General features: G+C 37.2%; 3 protein-coding genes across 5 annotated transcripts; all 3 read left to right on the forward strand.

The window, feature by feature from the left end:
* Positions 1 to 795: 795 nt before the first annotated feature.
* On the forward strand, positions 796 to 9,656 carry LOC143449091 (transmembrane channel-like protein 1). The gene is made up of 29 exons (XM_076949162.1): positions 796 to 914; positions 1,092 to 1,232; positions 1,404 to 1,479; positions 1,562 to 1,643; positions 1,756 to 1,862; positions 1,953 to 2,043; positions 2,126 to 2,267; positions 2,370 to 2,517; positions 2,936 to 2,979; positions 3,144 to 3,297; positions 3,384 to 3,485; positions 3,561 to 3,687; positions 3,811 to 4,001; positions 4,100 to 4,232; positions 4,350 to 4,485; positions 4,605 to 4,661; positions 4,740 to 4,879; positions 4,962 to 5,055; positions 5,199 to 5,320; positions 5,403 to 5,491; positions 5,574 to 5,642; positions 7,491 to 7,583; positions 7,692 to 7,792; positions 7,884 to 7,957; positions 8,036 to 8,144; positions 8,307 to 8,434; positions 8,605 to 8,728; positions 8,863 to 8,989; positions 9,175 to 9,656. The coding sequence occupies exons 1-29, from the start codon at positions 796 to 798 to the stop codon at positions 9,652 to 9,654; spliced, it is 3,600 nt and encodes a 1,199-aa protein (XP_076805277.1). The 3' UTR covers positions 9,655 to 9,656.
* Positions 9,657 to 10,068: 412 nt separating this feature from the next.
* Positions 10,069 to 18,421, forward strand: LOC143462327 (proton channel OTOP2-like). 2 transcript variants are annotated; one of them, XM_076960454.1, is made up of 13 exons: positions 10,069 to 10,239; positions 10,679 to 10,778; positions 10,972 to 11,143; positions 12,023 to 12,176; positions 12,289 to 12,439; positions 13,685 to 13,889; positions 15,820 to 15,941; positions 16,095 to 16,181; positions 16,274 to 16,468; positions 16,694 to 16,827; positions 16,943 to 17,188; positions 17,366 to 17,448; positions 17,543 to 18,421. In XM_076960454.1, the coding sequence occupies exons 1-13, from the start codon at positions 10,210 to 10,212 to the stop codon at positions 18,213 to 18,215; spliced, it is 2,352 nt and encodes a 783-aa protein (XP_076816569.1). In that variant the 5' UTR covers positions 10,069 to 10,209; the 3' UTR covers positions 18,216 to 18,421. The 2 variants fall into 2 exon arrangements, with proteins under 2 accessions (XP_076816569.1, XP_076816577.1); XM_076960462.1 differs by lacking the exon at positions 10,069 to 10,239 and adding an exon at positions 10,383 to 10,579.
* A 1,121-nt stretch (positions 18,422 to 19,542) lies between these two features.
* LOC143472704 (proton channel OTOP2-like) lies at positions 19,543 to 26,511 on the forward strand. Of its 2 annotated transcripts, none has more exons than XM_076970019.1 (12): positions 19,543 to 20,063; positions 20,389 to 20,554; positions 20,770 to 20,923; positions 21,135 to 21,285; positions 21,458 to 21,662; positions 21,819 to 21,943; positions 22,094 to 22,186; positions 22,716 to 22,910; positions 23,449 to 23,591; positions 23,744 to 23,989; positions 24,626 to 24,708; positions 24,861 to 26,511. In XM_076970019.1, exons 1-12 carry the CDS (start codon positions 19,982 to 19,984, stop codon positions 25,516 to 25,518), a joined length of 2,301 nt encoding a protein of 766 aa, XP_076826134.1. In that variant the 5' UTR covers positions 19,543 to 19,981; the 3' UTR covers positions 25,519 to 26,511. The 2 variants fall into 2 exon arrangements, with proteins under 2 accessions (XP_076826134.1, XP_076826135.1); XM_076970020.1 differs by having other exon boundaries at positions 22,097 to 22,186.
* Positions 26,512 to 26,617: the final 106 nt, after the last annotated feature.

Below are 26,617 nucleotides of genomic sequence, written 5' to 3' on the forward strand. Positions count from 1 at the left end.
CTTAAAGAAATTTTTAAAAGAACGTCAAGGATTTGCAAAAAGTGGTTGTAGTTTGGGTAGAAATTTTTTTCATTATCGTTTTGTTTTTCGATCTTATAAATCACAATAAGCCTAGTATTACAGCCCTATTGACAGAAATAGAGCCCACATTTGTATTTGCTTTACTCTATTGAAATACTGTATTTTTTTTATCAATTTTAATTTTTATTCTTAGTGTAATGTTACATAAGTTTACCATAAAATTGCAAACAAATATATGTTTTATGGTTATACATAAAACAAAATCAAAAAACAAAAAATGTTTTGTAAATTCTGAAGTGTGTTAGTAAAAAAACACATAATTATCTGTCACAAACATCTACATATGTTTTTATGTAAAATAAAATAAAATTGTATGCAATTTTAAGGTTATTTTTTACAGTGTACAGTAAAAAGTGTTTCGTAGGATAGGCTACAAGAAACTATATCCAGTCTAATAAAGAGCTATATATATGAAGTACGGCAATCAGTGATTTTGAAGTTTTCAATACTATCGATTGGTTCTGCGATCTACAAACTTTTTTAATTAAAAGTAGTATTTTTAATTTCGTTGCGTTGTTCTAATCACAGGCATAAGTCTGCTCCTTCATGTATTAGCAGTAGAGAAAAGCACGGTGTGTATAAAACAAAAGTTAGAGGACAAGGTGAACCGTATCAAATACAGTCAGTGTCACGGAAAATGTGGCATAAAATGTAAAGATAAATATATTGTTTTGGTTATCCTGAAAAATGAGTATTTCTTCAGATTCAGACAAAATGGCGCCTCCTCGTCGCGATTCAAAGTTGGTGTCGGTGCGACGACATAAATCTGTTCGAAAAAGCTCACGCCACGCAAATTCTTTGCGAGATAATTTTGTGGAGACGTTAGAATCGGGGTAAAATGTGTATACAATCTACCAATTATCAACAGTATTCAAACATATTTACCGTATTACAAAACATTGCCAATACATTGAATACAATAACAGAACAACAAACAACTAACCTACTGGATATATAGTTGGTAAAAATCAGTCACAGGTAAGCTACAACTCTAATTTAACCCGCTTTAGAAGCAAGTCTGACGCAGAGCTATCTCCGGTAGAAGAAATCCCGACTGAAGAGCTCTTCGACCGCATTCAAGAACAGAAGGAGATCATTGCCAACGTTAGAAGCCGACCTTGGTCTATGGCAAAGAAGCTTAAAGTTTTAAGGTTATGTATTAAGTGTGTACTTTTCAAATTCTACTTTCACGCAGTGTGGATAAGCTATATTGGACACAATCTAAGTATGTTTCGCTAGGACTGCAGAAACTACAGTATCTATTGGGCATTTTAGGTTTATATTGATAGCATGAGCTGACAATTTATTAAAAACTACTTTAGAGTGGCCCGAAAATTTGTTGAGAAACATGAAGGAAAGTTGTCGAAGAAAAGCGGATATGAGGAAGTTAGCAGAGAGGTATTGTCAGTACATTCTGCTTTAAATTCACATTGTAACATTGAATTGGTATGCTACTGATTGAGTTGGTTGATCACTGCAGGCTTGGAGAAAGCTCAAGAGAATCTCAAACAATATATGTGCGGTTTTAACTCTGTGGGACAACCAGATAAAGACAATTGAAAGTTTGTATCTAAACCAACAAAACATCGTTTACGTTTAAAGTTCTTTTAAAGCCATACTGATATATGTCGTGATAAACAGTCAATTATAGGTACTAAATTGATCTCTTTAAAGGTTATTTTGGCTCAAGTGTTGCTTCATATTTTATATTTCTTCGTTGGCTGGTCCAAATTAATGTCATAATTGGAATTGTAGCTATCGCCTTTCTCGTGGTTCCAGAGGTTAGCAATGACGATACAATATTTGAATTTACATATACTTTGACAATATAGTTGCCAGGGATTCATTTTAACGGCGATGTATAATTTCAGATGCTGGTAGGAAATAAAAAAGCAAGCTACAAGCAACTACCAGAAATTGAAAAAGAAACAGCCTGGGATCTTAGCACAATATGGTCCCTTGGTGAGATAAGAATCTTGCATGCTGGCAGTGGTAATGGTGCCCGACTAAACTGTAGTTGTTTAAAGCTGATTTGGGTGAACAGGAGGATACATAAAGCATTCGGTTCTGTTTTACGGTTACTACACAAACGACAGAGTGGTTGGAGAGGGTTACCGATTGCCCTTGGCGTATTTTCTAGTTGGAATAGCAACATTTGCTTACAGCTTTGTCGCTCTACTTCGAAAGTAAGTGACAACTCAATGTAAAAATTTTTAACGGAAAAGTCAATTCGGACAAGAAAATGAATAAGATTTCAGTTTTTTTAACAGTTAATATATTGCCCGCAGGATGGCAAAGAATTCACGATTAACAGGAATGGCTTCATCTGACGACCAGTTTACTTTTTCATGGCAAGTATTTAGTTCCTGGGATTACATGATTGGAAACTCCGAGACGGCCGAAAATAAATCAGCAGCCATTGCAACCGCTATCCGGGTAAATTACATGAAACAATATAAAAGGAAGAAAGAGGGGAAAAAATCCAAAACCCTATATCTAACACTATACGCTTGCCCTTTTGCAGAGGGGGGCAGTCGGTATTTTGAAAGTACCGTCGGTAACGGTACTTGACAAAACATGTACCGACGGTACCGGTATTCGATACTGTTTCATGAAAGTAGTTTGGTACTTTGTCGGTACTCTGTACCGGTAATTTTTGTATGACAGATCCTGCGGCAAGTGCAATTTTTGCCCTAGTTCAAACCCAGCCACAGTTTACTCTACGTAAAAACACATTTGACCTCACTCCTTGCAGCTTTCATAGACATTTGTAGATATACTGAGTAATTGAAGATGTCAACTGTTTTACATAATAATTTGTAAGGTTTCCCGTATAATGCATATAAACTTACAGGAGGCTATTGTTGAAGAACAAGAAAAAGAAAAAGATCAAAACAGGTAAAAAAGGTTGATGTATACGTCATCAGAAATAGAGGTCGATTAAACAAACTAATTTCGGTCTCCACACATTAATCAAGTATTCTAAATAATTAACCAACATGAATAATTACAAGACTGCATATGATGGCTATCAAGTCAAGTCAATTTTGTTTAATTTCCAGTCGCCAGAAACTGCGGGTGTTTCTTCGCGTAATAGCTAACGTATTGGTACTTTTGTTGTTGGCTGGGAGTTTGTACAGTATTCAATTCTCTGTGAGCAGGGCTCAAGCTCTGGAGAACGTGGAGCGTGAAACCACATTTTGGGAACAAAATGAGGTAATAAATCAATTGACAATGCTATAACACGCCCGTTTTTATCAAGTTACAAGTTAACGTGATCACAATCAGACTTTCTCGATCAGGTCAGCATTGTAGTCACCATCGTTACCATGATAACGCCTTCTCTCTTTGAGGTAATTGCCTCCATGGAAAACTATCATCCCAGAACCGCTTTGCGAATTCAGGTTGTAAACTAAATGAGCAAAGACACAGTTTGTTGAGTGACTATACGACATGCCAATACTAATATTTGTCTTTAGCTGGCTCGCATTCTTATGTTATATTTGGGTAACCTATATACGCTGATGATCGGTTTGCTCGGGCATGTCACAGATGCTACCGCAAAAAGCAGTGCGCAACTGTTAGGACAACAAATCACTGCGTATGGTAAATTATTTTTAGACTTTAACTTGTCAGTGCAGTAATTAGCTCCTGATCAGCTTTACGGTCTGTTTTTGTTAAATTTATGCTTAACACTCTTCAGGCTACCAACAGCACTTATTCTTACAGGTCTCAACGGTTCAGTTTCATCAACAATACGCTTTCAATACAACGTTTCCAATAACCAGATAATTCAAGACATACACGCCTTTAACTTGTCTTTGGATAATGCAAAACTAATCCCACTCAATCAAACGTTTCCAATTGTCCGCAACACATCTCACGGAAAGGAAGAATGCTGGGAAACAAACATAGGACAAGTATATATGCTATTAGAGTACAGCTAAGAATAGCGATCTTCCACATGCATGCTTATATGTGAGCCAAATGGAGTAATTATAACGCAAATATATTTCAGGAGCTAATGAAGTTGTCTATCATTGATTTCCTTTCCACTGTTATCACTATATTACTTGTGGATTTTATTCGAGCATTGTTTGTTCGTTATTTTAACATCTGCTGCTGCTGGGATTTGGAGAATAAATTTGCAAGTCTTTGCATTTTTAAAAACTATAATATAATGTCTTTCTGATTCGGAAAACTTCACTAATACCACCAAATTGCCAGGAATGAGTTTTCTGTTACTAAATGCTAATTTCTACAGCCAGAGTACGGAGAATTCAAAATAGCTGAAAACGTTCTCCATCTCGTTTACAACCAGGGCATAACATGGATCGGCTCCTTCTTTTGTCCTCTCCTGCCCATAATCAACGTCCTGAAGCTAACGTTGATTATGTATATTCGGTGAGTATCAAGTACAGAATAGTTTAATCCAGAAAGCAAAGAGCAAGAGTAGGCATATACCCACTTCGTTTGCTATACCATATTTTTTTAAATGTTTTTTTTACATCACAAAAACGTAGCAGTTGGGCTGTCACTACTTGCAACGTGCCACACCAACGGGTCTTCAGGGCATCAAGGTTAAAGAGTTTTCTTAGCCATCACGTTTAAACGTGGACCAATGAAATCGTGATAGCAGCCTGTCATATTTACTTTAGATCAAACAACTTCTACTTGGCTGTATTACTGTTTATGCTTTTCCTATCACTTCTCCCTACTGTCTGGGTTATTGTTCGTCATCAACCGTCAAACTGTGGTCCGTTTAGCAAAAGAGAATGGATGTACACTGTAATATCTGGTGAAGACATTTTATTTTGTATTCAATTAAGCATTTTTATTCAATCCATTTTCTTTGCCATGTATTTTATCTGTTTCTACAGAAACTCTGGAGAAAGATGTACCATCATGGCTACGTGGAGGTTTACAATACCTCACAACGCCAGTAGTAATACTGCCAGTTATTTTATTAATGTCGTAAGTATGCTACAGCATGTCAGCTTATAACGAAGCTAAGTTTTACATATCGGATGAACTAATAAATGCAAGTAACTCTACGATAAACACCTATATACACCTACTGTACTCTTGTACATTTATGAATACAATTTCTGTTTTAGTATGTTGATATACTATCTCCAAGCCATAGCTCGATCAACAGGAGAAGCAAATGCCCGATTGAAATTGCAACTTCAATACGAGCGCAAGGAAGGGAAAAAGAATATATTCAAGCTGGGCGCAGGTTGCATATAAAATTCGCTTATTGATCTAATCGTTTAACTTAATGTATTTCGTTATGTTTTTTCGTGCTGTGGAAATTACAGGAAATATGCAAGAGTCTCAGGAAAATGATGACGTAAAGCAGTTGGGAACGTTACAAAGCGCAAACCGGGATTTTAATTTTACCCTGACAGTAAGCTCACAAATTTTGAATTGTCAAGTATTTCAAAAACATAAGAAAACCAAGTTTTTCGTAATTTAACCAACCTTTGTAGCCGATACAAGAAAGAAAACTGTCTGTTCTCAGCTTAAGTCAAGAGGCCGGCAATGATAAAAAGGCCCACGTGAGTTTATATTAACTTATCTCGATGAATAAAAAATTTGTTATGAACACCGGTCAACAAAATTTCACTTTTTTTTTTAAACGAGAACGCAAGTATATTATTTGAGATGTATTTTTTGCTCTGATTGCGAATCTGCCTTTAGTTTTTCTTTCGCTCATCACATTTTCAAGATATCGTCGAATCCGTGTTTTCAGAAAAAAAGCATTAAAAACAATACACAGCTATGATACATGCCAATTAAAAATGTTTAGCATATGACTTTCTTTTGTACACATGACTGGGGTCATCACGATATAACATCCAGCAGTAGTCCCCCATCATTCCCTTATTCCGAAAACTTTGGTAACAAGCTTCCATAGCTTGAAAGTCCTGGTGAAATCGTTCAGCTTGTTCGTCACTAACTGCACCAAGGTTTTTTGGAAAGAAGTTGAAGTGGGAGTGCAGAAAATGTATTTTGAGGGACATGCGGCAACCCATTTTTCTGTAAGCCTCAAGCAAATCATCAACTCCTGCCTGAAAAGAAGGCGATTTCGTATTTCCTAAAAAGTTAGCACACAACAACTTGAATGCTTGCCAAGCACAAAATCCCTACTTCGACAATGATTTTTCAAAATGTGGATCCTTTAGTACTTGTCTAATTTGAGGGCCCACAAAGATTCCTTCTTTTAGTTTTGCTTGGCTTATGCTAGGAAACTTTTTGCAGAGAAATGCGACCCCTTTAAAATTGTACTTTCCTGTTGCTTTAACAAAATTCTTCATCAAACCCAGCTTGATAGGAAGAGGTGGCAAGAGAATTTTCTGAGGATCTACTAGAGGAACGTTTTCGATGTTAGCCACTCCAGTTAAGTACTATTCTCTTACAGGCCGGTCTCTTCTGATATAATGCTCTTTGGTAGCACGGCTGTTCCACAAACACAGGAAGCAGCCGTGTTTCGTGAATCCTTCCTGGATTCCCATCAAGATGCCAACGACTTTGAGGTATCCGGAAATACTCCATTTCTAAGCATTGTACTGAATAGCTTCCAGAAGGACTTCGATGCTTTTAAAACATTCTTTCAGATCACCAGAATGTGCTATAGGAATAGACGGTTTTATATTTCCATTGTGCAACAACACGGCTTTCAAACTTCTCTTCGAAGAGTCAATGAAAAGTCATCAACAATGTGTGCTTCACCCAATGTTTGAAACAAGTCATTAATGTTGTGGCAGTAGCAAAGAGGTCCGTCTACTGTGAATGCTGCGGCCAGGTCCAAGTCTCTTCATCATCTTCATCAACTTCATCAGGAACAGATTCAAAACCTCCATGAAGAGGAAGCTGAACACGAAGTGAAGCATCATGTGGTACAGGTCTCCTCGCTGAATCGAAGTTGGGATATGCAATTTTACTTTTAGATTTTAATTTTTCCCTGACAGTAAGCTCACAAATTTTGAATTGTCTATTATTTCAGTCAAGTTCTTGCACTTTCTTGACATCACAAAGGCAAAAGCAGTCGGTCAAAATATGGCACAAATAAATCTATTGAACAGTATACGTTACTACAATATTGATTAAAATCTGCCATTAACAAACATTGTGAAAACCAAACAGTTTATTTCAAATTTTCTGCTGCTGTGCTATAAGCACTATCTACATGTGGAATTAACTGCTCAATAAACCACTTATTTTGCAAAAGGTTGGTAAAAGTTTCTCCCTATAATAGGCTATTATAGCATAACAACTAAAAATTTAAAATGCAAGTATCTCGCTCTTGACCAGTGAAATTAACCTGATTACTATATGACCCATTCCACGGCGTCTCATGAATCACTTAGCTTGATCACTACGACTCATTTTAATGTTCGACACAGGAACAAAGCGAAGCATATGAGAGTTCTTCACTATCCACTCCAGAAGAAATGCAACCGACCAAATATGCCGTTTCGCGCAACAAACAATATCGGGTTCGTGGTACCTTAGCACTTTTACGCGGGTACGCGCTCGCAAAACGCTTTGTAAAAATACATTTTCAGTATAACATTCTTGGGTAATTTTTCTTCAATCTCATTCAGAATAGAAGCGAAACTCTACGTAAAATCTGTGATCATACCTCACTAAAGGGGGGTGAGGTCGCTAACAGCACAGATGACGCTCAGTTTTCTTCAGGATCAAAGTAGGACAAATCGAGTAGTCAATGATAAGCATGAGATGGATAATCACCTTCCTTGGTGATGACAAATACAACGTTTTGTGTAATGTTTTAGGAACATTTCTAAATCACCAACGTCTAAACGTGGACCACCCCGATATCTTGAAGTAAAAGCAGATATAACTGCAGGTGAGTATCGGGAGAATGTCTGCTGATCAATAGGGATGCATTATGACCGACAATATCATATGATTTCACGTGTTACAGATTCGTCCCGGCGTCACCGGCCCTTTTCGGCATCTAGGCGAATAAGACAAATTATCAGTCCAACAAAAGCAGACATAGCAACTAAACGCAAGGTTCTTTGTCATATGAGGTAATAAGAAAAGCAGCCTATACTCAGATAGGCTGTTGAGAATTTGATAGTTGATAGTTGACCTTAATAGTTTCTCACGAAAAACAATACTAAAATAAGTATACGTATACACATACACAGGTATATATATATCCGTATAAGCCGTATTTATTGCTTTATTAGTTCTACCTCAGTTGAAAGTGATAATCGCCTGAAGGAAAGCAGAAGAACTCAATCAAGAACAAATAGTCCACGGCCTGAGTGTTCTCGAGGTATGGAAAGACATCTCATATACTCACCTGAGTCACATTGTACGAAAAAAACACGCAAGTATTGTAGGAAATTAAGAAAAACCATGAAACCGACCAAAAAATCTATAACTCATCCCTCAATGTGTAATTATTATTATTAACACAATGAAGTGTATGCAACTATATGTAATTAACTACACAGTAGTTATATGTGTGCCATATATATGCAGCATCTCAGAGAAAATCCCGTAAAACAAAACATTTTCGTTACGTGCCACCAATACGTTATGTGCTCCAGCCATCTTTACCAAACAATGACAGATATCATCCTCGAAGATACATGATTGTAGATGGGTAGGAATCTTATATCAACTTCAAAGTGTTCTAGTGGCCAAATGCATTCATAGCTGTTCTTGGTGGAATCAAATACAGTAGCAGGGCTACATGTGGAATCAATTGTTGTTGAGTTTGACATTTTTTTCTTGCAGGACTTTTTCGGAGCACGACTCTCTCACCGGAGTCCCATCAGTACTTTGCGAAGACGAACAATACCGGGAACGCCCGGTGTTACGTCGGTGTAAAAAAATTAGAAACCCGTTATCATCCGATAATCAAGTAAAAATCATTTTTTGTCTTAAATCAACTGTTACAGACAGCAACATAACACATCTCGTTACCATTGTTATAGAAAAAATACAAAGTTATTTCGAAGTAAAAAATATGTTTTGATTTAAATTAAAATCGATTACTAACTTAAATTAACGTAGTATCAATTCACTAATGCGTTGTGATCATATAAGGAGCCATCCGAATTAGGAAGCCCTACTATTCTCGAAACTAGTCTCACGAGCAGCACATACTACAATCAACACATGATAGTCGAAGAAGAGGACGAAGATATGGATGACGAAGTCGTTTTTGTCACTTATCAGTCTGATCAGTTGCCAAATGTGGAAAACAATCAGGCGATTTTCCTGGTTGACGAAACTGAAAGAATCAGGCGCGAAAAGTTCTTCAGTGAACCGCACAAATCAAAAGACGCTCAGAAAAGATATGTTAACATTTCTGACACTGACACGCTTTTATCGCGCAGAAGCTCATTTGCTTCCAGTAGAGTGAGGCAAGGGATAAGCACATCAAATACGGAGTGCAGCCCAACCTCCATGGAAGTTGTTCCGCCAAGAATCTTCGAGCAATCATCAACAAACGTAGATTCAGATGATGATGAAGCAAACCAGGGGGGTAATATTTGTTTAAAGGAAGGCCACCAGGGCTCCTAAAGTATTCAGGTCACAGTTTAAACCGAACCACAGTTGATAAGTGTTAGCGATACGTGCTAAAGGCTACTCTGTGTATGCTATATGTGAGTCATATCGATTTAAACCAAGTGTCGACGTATATTTGTTTTCGGTCATGTGAACAAACGGAATTAATTGCTTCCTTGAAATAAAATATAAAAGAATGTAACAAATACCACACACTTGCTTTGAATGATTACATCTTGAGTTAATATTTGATACGAGTTTTAACTGTTTGTACTTGGCTACTTCTCCTTCACTTAGCATGGGAAACACAAACAACACGTTATTGACTAAAAGTGTATTCAAACAATTTTACCCTTTTTGCTGAGTAATTCTTCGTGCTTTGTTGAACTGTACTATATTACCGCGATTACCAAAAATATTACGCTGCAATAGTGAAATACGTAGAAAGAATAAGCGTTATAGAAAATAACTAGTTTTCACTTTACAGAGCTACACATTTTGTCATTTTCCTAGTTTCAGCAATTCCGAATAAAGTATTATTTCCTATAACCATTCAAAATCAAGTAAGAGATGGATTACTTAATGCATCGAGTTACTACGGTAAGACAATACGTAGTCTACTACTGTCTAAATGTTATGGTTAATTAATGTACAAATAGCTAGAACAGTTTAAAAAAGTTTTTCTATGGTTCGGTAATTACCACCTAAAATATGTTGCAAATTAGATGCGCAGCAATGGTGATGTCGTAGAAAATTTTGTATAAAATGTGAAAGGTTATGCAGTAACAACAAGTAAAAGGCGGGGTTTAACTGAAGCGTAGGAAGAATATGTTGAGTGATGTAAACTCTTCCATGTAATGACACAGTTTTGCCGTAGTGTTGACAGATAACGTACATAATAATATGGCCTTGAGCAACTGTGCGCCAGCAAAGTTACAAGGTCAGAAAATTAACTTCCAACTTCTAGAAACTTCCAGTAATGACCAACACAAATTGCTATAAACAGCTAGACTTCGTTCAACATTTGTTTTTATTTCAGGATACAGCAAGTCAAGTGGAGCTTACTCTACACGAGTCCAATATGACAGCAGATGCAGAGACACAAGAAGAAAATAACGAACAACCAAACGCCCAGACAAGTAAGTGTGTAGCCTTACGCTCAGCATACTTATGACCAAATGAAAAGCTGACGAAAAATGATCATACCTTTTCTACTTAGTACGTTTGAGCAAGTGTAATATGTAGGCAATTGGGCAAAACTCAACATAGAGAAACAGCATGAGCAATTGGCATGTTTAGCCTTTGATCATTGATCGATCTTTCTTGCTTTAGCTTCCTATAAGGATTTCAGCGAAAACAAAAATAAGCATGCTGATAAAAGTGGACTAACTAGTACAACGTTTGCCACGAAATCTACATTCGGCCTACGAACTGAGCAACAGATAGATCAGGTGGATGAAAATCACTACGTATTTAGACGTGGATCCACCCAAATACACGTCCAGTAAGTATTTCAGGTTATAGCCTAACTAATTGGAGATAATGTTTTGGGCTAGGTCCATACAGCTTACCGGAATAGCTCACCCATTATATCTTATACGATTCCGCCAGGAAGTACTGTGGTACACAAAACCCCACACTAAAAACCTTATCTTTTCGGTTTACTACTCATCACGCTTTTTTTCCTTAAAACGATTCGTGATTACGAGACGGCAACAGGATTGCCTTTAGCTTAATAAGCTTAACATTTGTAAAAACGTCATTAGTGGGGGCACATACAGTAAGCAGTACCTACTGTATATCACGTATGTATCTGTTACAGTAGCTGCCAAAAGCTTGATAGGTCACGGCCTATAGTAAGTACGGTTTGATGGGTAGCCTATGCGGTCCAAAGGATACGGTAATTTCACGGACGCAAATGAGTAGGCTAACGGATTTTTTATGCTTGAAGCAATCGTAGTTTATCCAATTCCAATGCTTCACGTTGCTAATTTCTTCACATGACACCTAATTGGACATAGGTTAAACTCGTATGACGTACACTTCTGATTTCAGTTGAGTTGACTACTGCGCATGGAAAGCAATAGCAGCAGCATACTGTCAAGCAACCTGAATAATAATAATGTATGAAATAAAAAGAGCCTTGATTTTCGTAACAATGAAGGCCAAAAACTTAGACTTTTGCGATTTTCTTTTGCTCATAACTACCTAACCATGAAGTATTTTTCAAAAATCTTTTTACATAGTGTTCAGCTATTAGTGTTCTTTCAAGTAAGGTCAACTTGTTTTAGGATTTGCCCCTCACTTCAACGAACGCCTTCAGTATATATAGACCAATAGTAACAGATATAGGCTAATATATTTACTATACAGTTACGTTTAGGACTTACGCGGCTTCATCTGCCAGTGATGTAATCGACGAGTCGGATGAGGAATCTCTGAAACATTCCTCTATTACCCTGTTTTCAATTCTTTTGGGGATGCTAATTCTTATCATTACCTTGGTTATCAAACTGTCTTCGTCCATCACAAATAGGGTATAGTAACATGTTTTTGACGCCTTCAAAAGTTACTCCAGTTTGCAAGTTTGCCTGCCGGTAGACTACTGGCCTGCTATATATGTTACATCATTATTTGACCTTTCTGCAGGTTGACTATTACGTCTCACAAGTATACGTTTTAACTTTATTTGCAATGGGTTTCACGTGGACGTCTTATTACAGCTTTGTTGGATTGCTGAGACATGGTTTACAGTTGAAGTTTTCGAAGAATAATCAGAGCAGCAACCGTTGGCTGAAAGGTAACAAAATGTTAATCAAATTCCGTGCAAGAAGTAGGCTATATCCGCGTTGCCCAGCGCTAGTGGTTTTTAAGCACGTTGTAAGCCTTTTCGGCATGGTCACTTCTTCCTTTTCATTAGCGCATGCTTGTTATAACAACTGGTTAGATGTTTTCGTCCCCACCGCGCTTTTAACGAAAATTATAATGATTGATTTAGTGTTACTGTGTAGACTATATGTGTAGTAGGCTACAGGTGCAAAAGCAGGGTGTTGTCAAAGTTCGCACCCGTGCAGGCTGCAAATCTAAATCTTTTGAGCAGCAAATCATTTTAACGTAGGGGTTGGACATCTATCATTTCCTGGCACCACATGCTCGTGGAACGATACATTGTACTAATTGTCATAATTAGCCCTTATTCCTACGGAATTCTCGTGCAGATCTGATGATATTATAATGTTATTTGTGTTCTATTTCGTGTGTTTATCAACAAGCGTTATACTATATTTTGGCCGTGTTTAGTATACACGACCCGGTTTTGACTACTTCCGAATTACGTCATTCGTACTACAGCGCTTAAAGCGTTAGTTCTGATATTGTCAGTCTGATATTGCGAGTCTGTAATTTGCCGTCTACCGAATGAAAGCTTTATTCTGCGTTCTGAAAATAGTAACCGTTTCGTTGAGAACCAATAATAAATAATTATTATTATTCAAGACATAGACAGTTTGGTTCTGGTACTGCGATGCTTAACTGGCTATCGGGAGTTAATGAACGCGCTATCAATGAAGTGAGAATAGCGAACAATCGATCAAGCAATAATTAATTAACAAATGTTCACAACCCCAACAATACTTACAGTTAGCAGAACATACCGCAAAGTAATCTACCTTAAGCGCAGAAATTGGTTACAACTGGGTGGTTCGGTAGTTTTGAAAGAAAAGTTTCAATCCCCGCTCACCAACCAGCAGGCTAGGAAAAAAATACTCATTATTTTATCGATTGGGAGAAATATTATATTCAGTACAACTGAACCAGTGTTCAGTGTTGTTTCATAGCATTACTAACGTGTAACTGCACCTGAAGCCTATATACTGTGACATCCATAGCCTACATATTTCCGAATTCATTAACTTTACAAGCATACTTATAATTAAAATGAATCATGTATCTCGTGGCCATAATAAAGTATGTAAATGTACACCTTTTATTTTATCGTTAAAATTTTATGCAGAAACATGAGTAATATAGCAACTTGCTTTTGCAGGTGTGGTTATTTTGTTTGGATTTGGTATTGTCCTAAAAGATGGCTTGGAATTCCTATCTTATCTGGCAGTAGATATATCTCAGTGCAAGCAAAATCAAATTTCAGCAGCCCTGTCAATGCTCAATATTTTATTTGTTCTCAGTCAAGTGAGGTACCTATTCCGCTTCTCAAAGGTGTATATCAGAAACTGCAACGGAGGCTCCAGGTATAACCACGTTCCGTCGATAACTGTTTGCTTTATTAATACCGGATGCGAGAAGCTGGTTCGGTTCGGTTCCCTGGTTACTTGTAGGGGCGGCTCGTCCATAGGGGCTTCAGCTTTTCCTGTAATGTTTGTCCAAATCAAATAACACAAAACGTTAACACGTTTTAGTTTTTGGGTTCTTTTTTCAAAGCGCTAATATTTTTTATTGTTATTTTTTAATTTTTAATTTGAAGCAATTAGGGCTGTGCCCGCAAGTGTTAAGGCATAGTACAGTATAATAAACCTATATTTTAGTATACTATGGTTAAGGTTTATTGTTTTTGTTCGATTCGCAGAAGGGAAATTCCCTGTTAGCAAATTAGTAGCAAAATAGTTGGTGGTTTGAAATCGAACGAAGCTAGGCAGCATGCCTTGGCATTCTTCTAGTTTGAAATAACCAGTTAATACTGCTTGTAGGTTAGTATTATTACATTGATATTGAACCACTTAACTACATGCTACTGCAACAGGACCTTTCATTTGTAGGCTATATAGAATGGTTTTAACGGTTAATTTAAAGATGAAATAGGCTAAAGCAGTGAACGTAGTAGAGACCTAAGCCTGAAGGTTGTGCCCGAAAAGAGTGGGCAGGGTGCATTCCGAATTGGGTTAGCTACATACAACCTCTAAGGAAACTAACTTATTAACTGCGGATATACGGTAGCTCATACCAAAGTAATCGTTAGGTTAGACACACCCTTGTTTAAAAAGGGGATAGCCGTGGACGATAAGCCTATAGTCTTTGTACGCTTTGAATGTGAGAGCATGAATAGTTCTTGGTGACTACATATGTACTTAAGTCTTGCTGTACGTTGCGATTTCATTGCTCAAGCAAAATATGAAATCTGTTGAAAATCGAGCAGTAATTTCTAGTCAGCACTTTCAATCCGTTTAATTGAAATTGGGCAAATACTATAATGTTTGAAAGTGCGTAGGCTAACTAAGCTGCAGCCCTTCCACTTAAAAAAACTCACGAGCCACCACTGGTTATCAGAGTATCAGTAGAAGTTTTTATTTCAGAATAATTAGATAAAAAAAACTACGTTGCATGTTACTTCATCTCCAAACAAGTAACTTTAGAAGAAACCACATTACAGGCTACCAAAGCCATGTTTTGTGTAGATCACCAGGGAACCAATAAGCAACTTCACACCGGTTCCAGAAATAATACATTACAGGAATGTTCATCATTTTGTTTAATTGATATCTGGATAATCGGGTTATCATGGCAAAACAACATTGAGACTTACACCACAGCCGTGGTGTACAAACAACTTAACTGGGGATAACGAGAAAACTAAACGACATGGCCAATCACACACGTCATAATTAATTTATCCAAAAGTGCCTGGCAAGTGGCGCTGTCAAAATGAAATAGGCCGAAAATAACACCAAACATTCACCATCAAAAAACAACCACTATCAAAATTGGTAAATTTGTTTTTGTAATGTCATTTTATTAATATGCAAGAATAAACTGACAAGGTTTGGTTGATAACAAGTATTACATATGCTTAACAGACACGATTAGAAAAATGTCCAAAAAATGCCATTTTTTTCTTATTTTCGCATGGTCGTTGGTGTTTATAGATCTTCGTATAAGGTTTAATATTATTTTTTAGCACAATATTGCAATGTTTGATCCTTCGCTTATTTTTTATTTGCTTTTTTCGACTTATTTAAAAAGAGTTTGCCAATTAAAATTTTGTTTTGTTCGCCAGCCTTTGTTCGCCCACTTTGCAGTCAGGCACTGTTTGCTAGCTTGACTTGAGTATTTTCAAGGCAGTGAAAAATTGTTTAACGCTAGCATTCTACGCAAAGCAGTATCTCTTTTAAATAAGCATATTAACTTCGAAGCCAAGCTAGTACACTAAATAAGCGTGTTCTTTAGAACCGGACTAATGTACATAATATCAGTCAACTTGTCAATATGGATAATGGCAATTATTGATGAAACCCTGCATGCTCTTAATTCATCAAGCAGTTCGGATGATACCCATGATGAGCACGAAGGTACGATTTGTATAGGCTACTACTCGCATTGCCCATAATTTGCTGCAACTAAAAATCTGATTTTGTTATGACCCAAATAACATTGCGAGTTATAATTTTTTGAAGTAGCGCACGAACTACCTACAAGGGATATTTATGAATTAATATTTACAGAAAGCACAACTCATATACAAACCGCCACACAAATTTGGAATGGTAGTGGTGCCGCGGAGCTTAAATCCTCTTCAGAGCATGGTTCAGGTTAGATCTTGAACATACGGGTTTATTAGTGCTTTGCAAGTAAAAAATTGAGTTTGTGTTTGCTAACGTGTACGTTTGATTTCATTCTACAGATGATTCTTGTACATGCCACACTGACTTTTGCAACATTGTTGATATAGCAGAAAAATTCTTATTTCCATTCGTCATAGAATTTAGCTTAGTTGCCTCATGTCTACTTTACGTCACTTGGAGTAACGTTGGAAAGCAACCGCCACCGTGTGAAGGCGTGGTAAAGCCAAGTTACAAACTTCATAACTCCTATTCAGGTAAAATGTAGGTCTATAACAACAGTAAATAATATAGCCGCAAATTTGTAGGTTATGCTTTCATGGGTGTTTAAACTATAGGCCTACAGTCAATTTCATAAGTTCAAAACGGAGACCGTTCTTGTTAAATTAAGTCCCTAGTTTTAATAATATGCTATTCAAGGTATCATAAAGTATCTGTTTATTCAGCAGTATATTTGACTTGGCATTTTTTTCTAAATTAAGGGATGTTTTTCGGAGCGGTAGTGTTTTTTACCTGCGTTATTTTCATCATACTTCTCGGGACGTCCAGCTCTAACGATGCTGATAAAGATTATTTTACCGAATCGCAGCAACTGGTTTTGTACAACTCATTTCTGGTAGACTGAAAATTATATATACAATACACATATAAAAATATTTTAATAGTATATGGGTTAGATAATTTCTTTAAATTGTCGGTAAAATGTCTAAATTATTGATTTTGTGATTTAGATTGGTGTCGAGTCTTGTATGCTGCTTGCTTGCATTGCTGGATTCTATCTGTTTTTGCGCAACAGACGACCTTTGGAGGAATCACTAATGTTGGATAAAGTGCTGCTAATGATTTGCTTGCTTGGTCCGTTGACTCTTAACATGTTCTCCTTGACCGCGGTCATTACCGGTTCCGAAAATAAAATACCGACATGGTCGCTAACCGTAGTCCAACCGTTGATTGATATCATTCAAAGTATATTGCAGGTATAATAAATAATCCAGAAGAATATAGCCTTGTTTTTACGACCTCTAAGGCTGCCATGCCGTATAGGTTACAATGGGGTTGTTATAAAATCGTTCTTCGTTATATTTGCCTTACAATCGTCTTTAACGTCGAAAATCGATTAAGATTTTTGTTTAAGTTGTTTAATAATTTTGCAGATCATCTTAATATTGTATGGATTGAGAAGAGAACCGGTTACTTCCGCAAGTTCCAAAGAAATAGCTGCTGATCTACGACATGGGTAACATTACAAAATAACAGCGATATCTCTTATACACACCATGCACATGTAATATACGAAGTTTGTACGAATAACGTTATGTGTAAAATAATAGGATTCATGAACATTTGAGACGGCATAATTCCGACGATGGACAACAGTCAAGCAGTACCGTTACATTTAACAACAAAACATATCTCCGAAGCCGCCGAAACTCGATCACTTCTGTCGTTTCGAGATTAGCTAACGCTCAGGCTCAACAGAATTTAACAGTGGATATCGCTGGACTCCATGGACACCTGCCGCAAACAAACCAAGCTTTCGTGGCGGACGAAGAAATAAAACGCCGTGTTGAAATTCAAGAAACACCACAAATCGTAATTACCAGTGAAGATGATGATTCGGTACAAGAGCAAAATAATGGATTGGAGGATAAAACGCAGGATACTGTGAATCGCGATGACGAACTTCGAGACATCGAAGCATCAAACAATGAACTTCCCCTGGAAAAGCAAGCTATCTACAAGATTGTATCCGAAACACGATTGGCGAGACCGACCGGAGAAAGGCTTGTTGTGCGTGGAGTTATCCTTTTTCTTCTGATATGCAATGCTACCTTGTGGTTATTCATGTCTCTCGATGGCACCGCATTCACTGTATACACATTCCAATCGATATTCTACGGTGAGGGGGCTTGGACTACTATTCTCATGATATGTCGTCCATTAAACATATTTTTTCGAATGCACTCCGCCGGCTGCCTTTTTGAAATCTGGTCCTTTGCATAGGTATTTGTATAAGTTTTGCACGTAAATTGAAGTAAACTCAATGTATATATCGGTATTTTTTGTTCAAACATCCTAAATATTCGTTGTATAAAAATTATTTGCATCTATGTGTATATTTAAATGCTGTCATACACTGTTTTTAATATTGTGGCCCACGTGACAAAGATATTAATAAAGTATAGTTATAGGCTTACAGTATGCCTATACGTGCACAGCTTTGCGCTCCTATCCATAAAGAAATTGGGTAACCTAAAATCCCTAAACACATCAAACTCTTCCCGGTTTCAGAAACCAACGCGTTTTACCAATATATTGATTTCGTAAACCTTATTACAAAAAATGTCGCCATAATAGAGTATTTTAGCTGACCTAAATGCCTACAACACAATTAAAAGGTTACAAATTAAAACAATAATCAAATTAACTTTCACGAATTGAATTAAGTAGGTAGGTGATCGCTTTTGTAGTTACAGGAAACCTGCAGGAGTTAGTTCCCCTTTTAACATAATCATCGGCTATTACACTTGTTATAACTTATTGAAGTAATTTTTGTATGCAAACTTGTAATGACACCATGCCATAGGCTTCCCATGATTTATTTGTAGCGTAGTGATACGTATGCCTACTGGGTTTACTGTTTATGTTGCTAGCGATCTAAGTCCCGCTTCGTTACGAACCATAACACAAATTTAGCGTATAATGAAAACTGCAATGTTTAAGCGAAATTGCAAAGATCTGCGTCATTAATGGGGAAGTGGCACAAGACATCCATTTTATGAAGTGATTGCGTCAAAGGTTGGTCAACTTTTGGTTTTCAAACAATTATATTCTTCTGCTAGCTAACTATAACCTATTTCGTCACTTTATAGTGATGGATGAAGAGGGAAATACACTTAAACCTGACACAAGTAGGAATATGAAATGAAATAACATGAACGTAGCATAATTTATTACTAGTTTTGATGGGATAGAGCGAATGCTGTTTTCCACTTCTCTGTGACACTTTAAGAAAAAAGAATGACAGAAAGAAAATACCAAGGAGAGGAACAGCTTTACTTAAAATTAAACTTTAGAGATAAATGTGCTTTCGCATTTTTGTTTTCACAGATATTAAAGTAAAAATGTACTTAGATGATAAGGGTAACCAAAGCGAGAAAAAGTTGACCAATATTTAAACATGTTTAGACTTGAGAGCCATGTATGAAGTTTCATGCGTTCATCTTAAATTTATCCCTGGCTAATATCTAATATTAGGTTTTAATGCAATTCGTTTAAATTAGATTTGAAAACACTGGCGTGAAACCATGGCAAAAACACGATGAAAGCTCAGTCATGCGTTCATCTGTCTCCATCACCCGAAAACGACGCGTACGAACAGAAAACAAATTTGTTGATGAATGGGTCAATCGTTTATTATATTTTTGTTGTTTGAATTAGTGATGCTTACGTACGCGTACTTGTAGTGGTAATGAAGCGACACCCCGCAAATGTTACAGTATCAAAGGAGTAAACATTGGATTTAGGGGTCTATGGTATACAAGTGCACAACGACATGATGCCTTTGTATACCAGACACCAGCTACTCAAATTGTGACGCCATCTGGCTGTTCACTTGTATACTAGACCCGGTTTATCCAGATTTAGACTTATAGTCAAAATAAGGCAGTAAGCTAGCCTACAACGACAGAACTAGGCCTATGCAGACTTTAATCCTTTAATCTTGTTCTGAAACGGTGGCAACAGAATATTGGATTTTTGTCCAGAATATGGATTTAAGCACATCAGGTGAGCGGAATGGAGAGGCTAAGAAAGACGTGGAATCAAAGCAAGAAGTTGTTGAATTGCCAAGTTAGTTTTATTTAGCCGTACCTTATAGGTTAACTAAATATGCTAAACTTAATTTATTCAGCTGATATAATGCCAATATAACTTATCATTGATAGCCTAAGCGTATTCTTTATACTTTTAATATACATACTATACCATATGCAATCTTCTTGTCCCTATTTGCTGCCTGCAAGCATCAGTATTACTCTAAAAATACTGAAATAATTTAGAGAAATCTTGTAAAAATCTGAATTGTTTTCGTAGCACTTGCTTAGCATTTTACTGTTATTCCGACTTAGCTTATACTTCCTTAATTTATACAGTACAAATTGTTCTCAAACTTTAGAATGGTTTGACAGCAATTCCAAAGAGACAATGTTAACAAGTGAAAGTGAAATATCAAAGGAAGCATCTGAAATAGATCCAAACTTTCTCCATGTAGATCCCTGCATTGACCAAGTTGATGAAAATCACTATGTCATTAAACGTGGATCAACTTTGGTGCATGTGCAGTAAGTTTGCTATATAACTCGCAAAGCAGCATCTAACATGCTATTTATTTTACACATATACAAGATGACTTTGTAAATAAGATTGTCATCAAACTCCTTGTTAAAAATAGCATGGCCTAGGTAAGTTGTCGAACGGAAACTTGCTTTGTTTTCTTCTTTTGCTGCATGTATGTCCATGGGAATGTATTCAGTCATGGTAATGTGTCTTTCATCAGAACATATGCAGCATCCAATGCTAGTGATGTTATAAATCTATCAGAAGAGTCAACAGGTTGGGCTTCAGCATGGAATCTCATTTCGGTTCTTGTTGCCATGATAACTGTTGCAATAACAGTTTGCATCAAATTGTCCGCCTCATTGTCGGAGCAGGTGCATTATGTTATTTTTGTTTTAGTCTTAGTCAGTGATGTGTTTTTGCTTACAGTACATCATCTTCCAAATTATTGTTTTAGTTACAACATTATGTACATAGTACATCACTTTGTTTATAATCCCAAATTCATGATTAAATATTTGTTGTATTTTATTTTTAATTTTCCACTGCTGTTATAATTTGCTTATTGATTTTTTATTATAACAGGTGTATCCATTGACTTCAAATGTTTATATGCTTATTCTGTTTATTGCTGGTTTTCTTTGGTCTACTGTATATTCCTTCTATGGATTATGCAATAGCCAATTGCAGATCAGATTCTCAAAAACTAACCAAACAAGCAATCGATGGTTAAAAGGTACAATACAGCTAAGTCAAGCTAAAAGGAAAGCTAAGCTAGACCATACAGCCTTCTATTGAAATAAATCATCCTTTCGTATGAAGCTTTTTAAAACATATTTAATACAGTTCATCTGTTGTTTGATATATATAAATTAAATTTCTATTGTTAACAGTAGCTTTACTTTCAGGTGTCGTCATTCTCTTTGGTTTGGGCATTGTTTTAAAGTGTGGCCTGCAGTTTCTTTCTTATCTCTCAGTTGACTTATCCCATTGTCCTGAGAATCGTGTCAATGCCACTCTCCCATTTTTTAACATCTTATTTGTACTCAGTCAAATCCGGTTTTTGTTTCGCTTCTCCAAAGTTTTTATTCGAAATGCTAGCTGTGGGTCTAGGTGTGATCTTAGTACACGTATATGATATGTACACTTATGCTTTAACTTAGTAAGTATAGCGTTAATACCGTCGTTTCTGGATTGTAACATTGCTCAGGTTGTTTGAACTTTATCAAAATCGACTGCAATAAATTTCTTTGAAATCTTCTTGTTTAGGCTGGGTATAATGTTGGTGATAGCAATAAACTTGTCGATTTGGATTGTTACCATTATTGATGAGACCATGATGGCACTCGGTATCAACGAAGAGCATGTGGACACAATTCATCATTTGCATGAAGGTTTCTCTTTTCACATGAAATAATGCTGATGCAGATATTTTTGCTAAATCATTTGACATTGAAAACTCGGAATTGACCAAACCCAAAAAACAGTGACAAAGTTAGCGGTTTTTTATAGCTTATTAACTTATGCATGCTTTGCTGCTGCAGCAGAATCGGACGTGAAGTCAAAGCACAAGAGGGCGGCGCCATCTCCCAATGCGACAAATGACCTCAATTTGACTCACCTAGATTACGAAGAAGGTATGCTCAACACACTTGTAATTATGTCTGAAAGCAATACCAGCAAGTCTGGACCAACACTGACGAATTCAATGGCCCGAAATAAGGTTGCCCAACAGTTTGGATGATAAAATAGCGCAGTCAATACATTCATTTAGTCGAATTGAAGTAATTTCGTTAAATGTGTGAAACGTGTATTGAAGTTTGGTAGTTGCTACTTTTCAAGCAGCATTAAAGTGTTGACAAATGAAATAATTTTATTAGACAAAGATATGTTTACCTGAAATTATAGTTCATTGGGTCCAAATATACCCAAGCGACCATCATATTCTTAACAGTACATGCTGGTTTAAGTCACGTCATCGATTATCAAATTTGTGATTATTGTGTAAATTGAAATTCCCACGAGGAAAGGAAAATAATGATGAACTCCTCACTAACGACTGGCGAAACCGCTTGTTACGCGTCTTCAACAATCTAAAACTTGCTTCGACTTCTTTATTCAACGTCAAATGATTGATGCCATAGAATGAACGATTGATTTCCACAGCGATGGGATGCTATTGCCACTCAAATTTCTGTAACACCGTGCATACCGGCGAAAAATTCCTTTTTCCATTTGTGATCGAGTTCAGCTTGGTGGCCTCCTGCCTTCTATACGTTACTTGGAGTAATATAGGAAAGCAGCCGACCCCGTGTGAAGAGGTTGTCAAACCGAGCCACAAATTGCACAATTCCTACAGCGGTAAGGATGTTTGCTGTCGTATCAACATTTACACTGCACCATATGTCTACGCTTTGTGTTTGATGATCATTGAAAACAGAAATTTCCTAATGACCATTTATGTTCCATCACCAGTTACGTTTACTTTATAACTAAAACGAACGAACAAACAAAAAGTGTTTTGTCAACGCGTTGTGTTCATAGCTAACACAATGCAAGTCAACATCGAAATATGCCGATTTAGCGGGGTTAGTCGTTGTATTTTTGCCAAATTGCACAATCTTTAAGTGGATCAATTGATAAACACGTCAGCGAACACAAAGGCTGTTGACTTGGTCTTTGTTCATTTACACGGCACAATATGCGCAAAACGTAAGCGGTGCTGGTGGTAATGTTTGCTTTTACGAGCTACTGTGCTATACCATTAACCGTCTATGCAAACGTCGTATTCCGAAAAGTTATTGCTTTGTTGTTTGGCATAAATAGTGTTTAAAAATCGTACCTGTATATAATGTATACAATGTTCCTACAAGAACACCGTTGAATTGCATTGATTTAGGAGTGATTGTCGGGGCGGTAATTCTGTTCGGAACGATAGTCGCGCTACTTTACTTGGGTACTACCAGCGGTGAAGTGTCGCACGGAAGTAATAGAAACTTCGCGGATCAGTATGATCTGCTACTCACTTATAACTGGTTCTTGGTAAGATACAACTCAGTGTTGTAGCTTTTAATCGGCGAATTGCTTGTTCGCTTCTTGAAAACTTGTTATTTGTTAAATCGCTCAGTTTCATTTCATTCTAACTATTTGCTTATAATGTTTATTACTGTTTTACCGCGTTTTATTTGTTTAAGATTTCGGTCGAACTGTGCATGCTTGTCGCTTGCATCTGGGGCTTCTATCTCTTCTATCGCATTCGTCGACCGCTTGAGAAATGTGCGGCGCTGGATAAAGTCTTGCTGATGATATGCCTGCTTGGACCTCTGGCTCTTGACATCTTCACCATGATAGCTGTGGTCATAGGCAAGGATAATAAGATTGCGGGCTGGTCTGTCACTCTTGCCACACCGTTGTGTGATATCTTACAATGCATTCTTCAGGTCTGTGCATAAGTCCCGATCTATGCAGTAGATAAAGTAGTATTGATGGAGATTTAGTGTGGAAAGTGATCAATCAAGCACATTACGCTTGTTCCATGTTAATTGACCTGATAGCATTATCCCTTTGTATATAATCTCCGATCGCAGTGTATTTACCCATTGCTTCTCTCATGTTGAGGGTATGATGATTCATTGATTACGTCATGTTCACGTCACGCATTGCCCTGTAAACAGATTATAAAAGAGACGAAGTATTAAAACACTGGTGGAATTTATTTACAAATGGCAAAATTTAATCCGTTTGAATACACAAACTTGTAGTCTAATGTCACCAACCAATCTCTCTAAGAGAAGCAATCTTTTCAAATGACGATTGAGAACTTAATACAACTTCGTAATCGACCGATTTTGCGGTATTAATTCCCACGTGAAGCAAGATGTGATTATGATTTAGTCGCCAAAGGAGTTGGTGCCAATCTTAGAACGTATTTGCATATTTCTATATAATAAACTCCCAACAATAATACAAAATATATTATATACCATGCACGGGATGGTACATGACAAGGTGACTAACTGCCAAAACGCTTTTTGTTTAGCAATATTTCACATTTTTATTTGTTATCTTTTATATAGCTCGTCTTCATACTGTACGGTCTTAGGAGGGAACCAATTACCACAAAACATGCCAAAGAGACCGAAGCTCATATAAGGCACGGGTATGCAGTGGTTACATTTTCAAACATTGGTTGTCTCTTACATTACTATTTAGCCTTAGGAGAACCATCTGTCGCTATAATTTCATTATCTTTACGCATGCTATAAAGCAGGATTTAATTTAAAACCTAGTTGTACCATTTGATTTTTCTAGTATTCATCAGCATTTTAAGTCTAGTGGCTCAAGCCCGCAGCCCTCTAAGGATGAAGAATTCAATCACAAGAAGACTTTTCTCAGGAGCAATCGTACCTCAATCTCTAAAGCTGTGTCCAGACTTGCCTACGCCAATGCCAACCAAGCTCATCCAGACGGAGACAGCTCCCGATCAGACTATGCTCTGCTTCCGAAGAGGTATGACCCCGCCTTGGAAGTGATCCCGGAGGAGGGAATCGAATTTCCGCCTAGGGTGGTAATCACTGGTGAAGGAGAAACGTCGTTGGAGTCAAACGAAATCTTTGAGCAGACTTCTCTTGATACTCCTCCTCTTCAGCCTTCTGCTCTTCCCTCAACTGATGAAGCGTCCTCGAAACGATCTCAAGCCATCCTGAAGATTGTTTCAGAGACAAAAATTGCTCGTCCATGCCGGGATCGACTCTGGCTTCGAGGTGTCATAATGTTCCTTTTGATCTGTAACGCATCCCTGTGGATGTTTATGTCCCTGGATGGGACGGCTTTTGTCGTCACTGGTTATCAGCGCGAATTCTTTGGTGAGAGTGCTTGGACAGCGATCGCCATGATCTGTCGACCATTGAACATCTTCTTCAGGATGCATTCCGCTGGGTGCCTCTTCGAGATATGGTCCTATGCTTAATATAATCATCCGGCGTACTCGTCAGAACCTGCCGCTAAAATTATTCAGATTTTGAGATTTTTGCTCGTTATTGGCTTTCTTCAATATTTATTGCTGTAGTTCAACTTACTGTTTGGTTCTATATAGTCGCACTGTGTTTTAGACAAAGTTTTCGATATAGTTCCAAAATTCAGGTTTCAAGGCAACGTACTTGTTTTATTTCCCGCCAATGCGATATTTCTAGACCTGTAAAGCGTACTCGTTATGCATTTGTAAGTTTGTTTGTGAATTGTAAATATGCTTGTAAAATTTACGACAATGCTTGAAGGTAATTTACTGCACGGTGACATACGTTTATGTTTTGGTACGCTTGAGGTTTATCGTAATCCATGGTGACAAAAACGCGTTTTGCGTATAGCGTAGCGTATTAGTTTATGTGTCTTGTAAGGGTAATTTTTTTGTTTGGGAGAGTGCCTTGAACATATTTGAATTGACGGAAAGCTTGTTATAATTGTTGTCATAATTATTTTATCCTCATTTATCTTTTGGCTTCCCAGTAAGACCGCTTTGCAGTGCATTGGAGTGATATTGCCCTCGTTTTTTTTATCACGAATTCTTACCTTCCCGCTAGGTGACGTCACACGAATCGCAAACAATCCAACATTTTCTTTTAATAAACTGTCTTCATGCAATAACCAAATCCAACCTCTTATACTCGTTCTGTTTTGCTTTTGCCTCGATTGGTTAAGCTAGTAGCGTGTGGTGGCTGTAGTGTTGATAGCTTCTGAAACAATCAAACCCACTTGATCACATCGCTGTTGCTGATGTATCTCTCTTGCTGTGATAGACAATCTGCAATATCGTAGGCATTGCCACTTTTCGCATGAACTTCTGTTTCTTTTCGTTCGTTTGTTCCAATTTTACTTCACAGTAACAGAATCTTATGTTTGTGTCGAATTTTAAAGAAACCGTTTGCTGTGTTTTGTTTGTTATTAAAAGGTTGCTTCACGGAAACTATTGAATTGCAATTGACATTTGCGTGCAATGGATTCGGAGAGTAACAGGTACGCTTTAACTACATTGTGCAACTAACGCACTTCACCGTAAGACGAAGCAAGCT

This window comes from Clavelina lepadiformis, chromosome 1 (genome assembly GCF_947623445.1).
Source record: "Clavelina lepadiformis chromosome 1, kaClaLepa1.1, whole genome shotgun sequence".
Lineage (NCBI taxonomy): Eukaryota > Metazoa > Chordata > Ascidiacea > Aplousobranchia > Clavelinidae > Clavelina > Clavelina lepadiformis.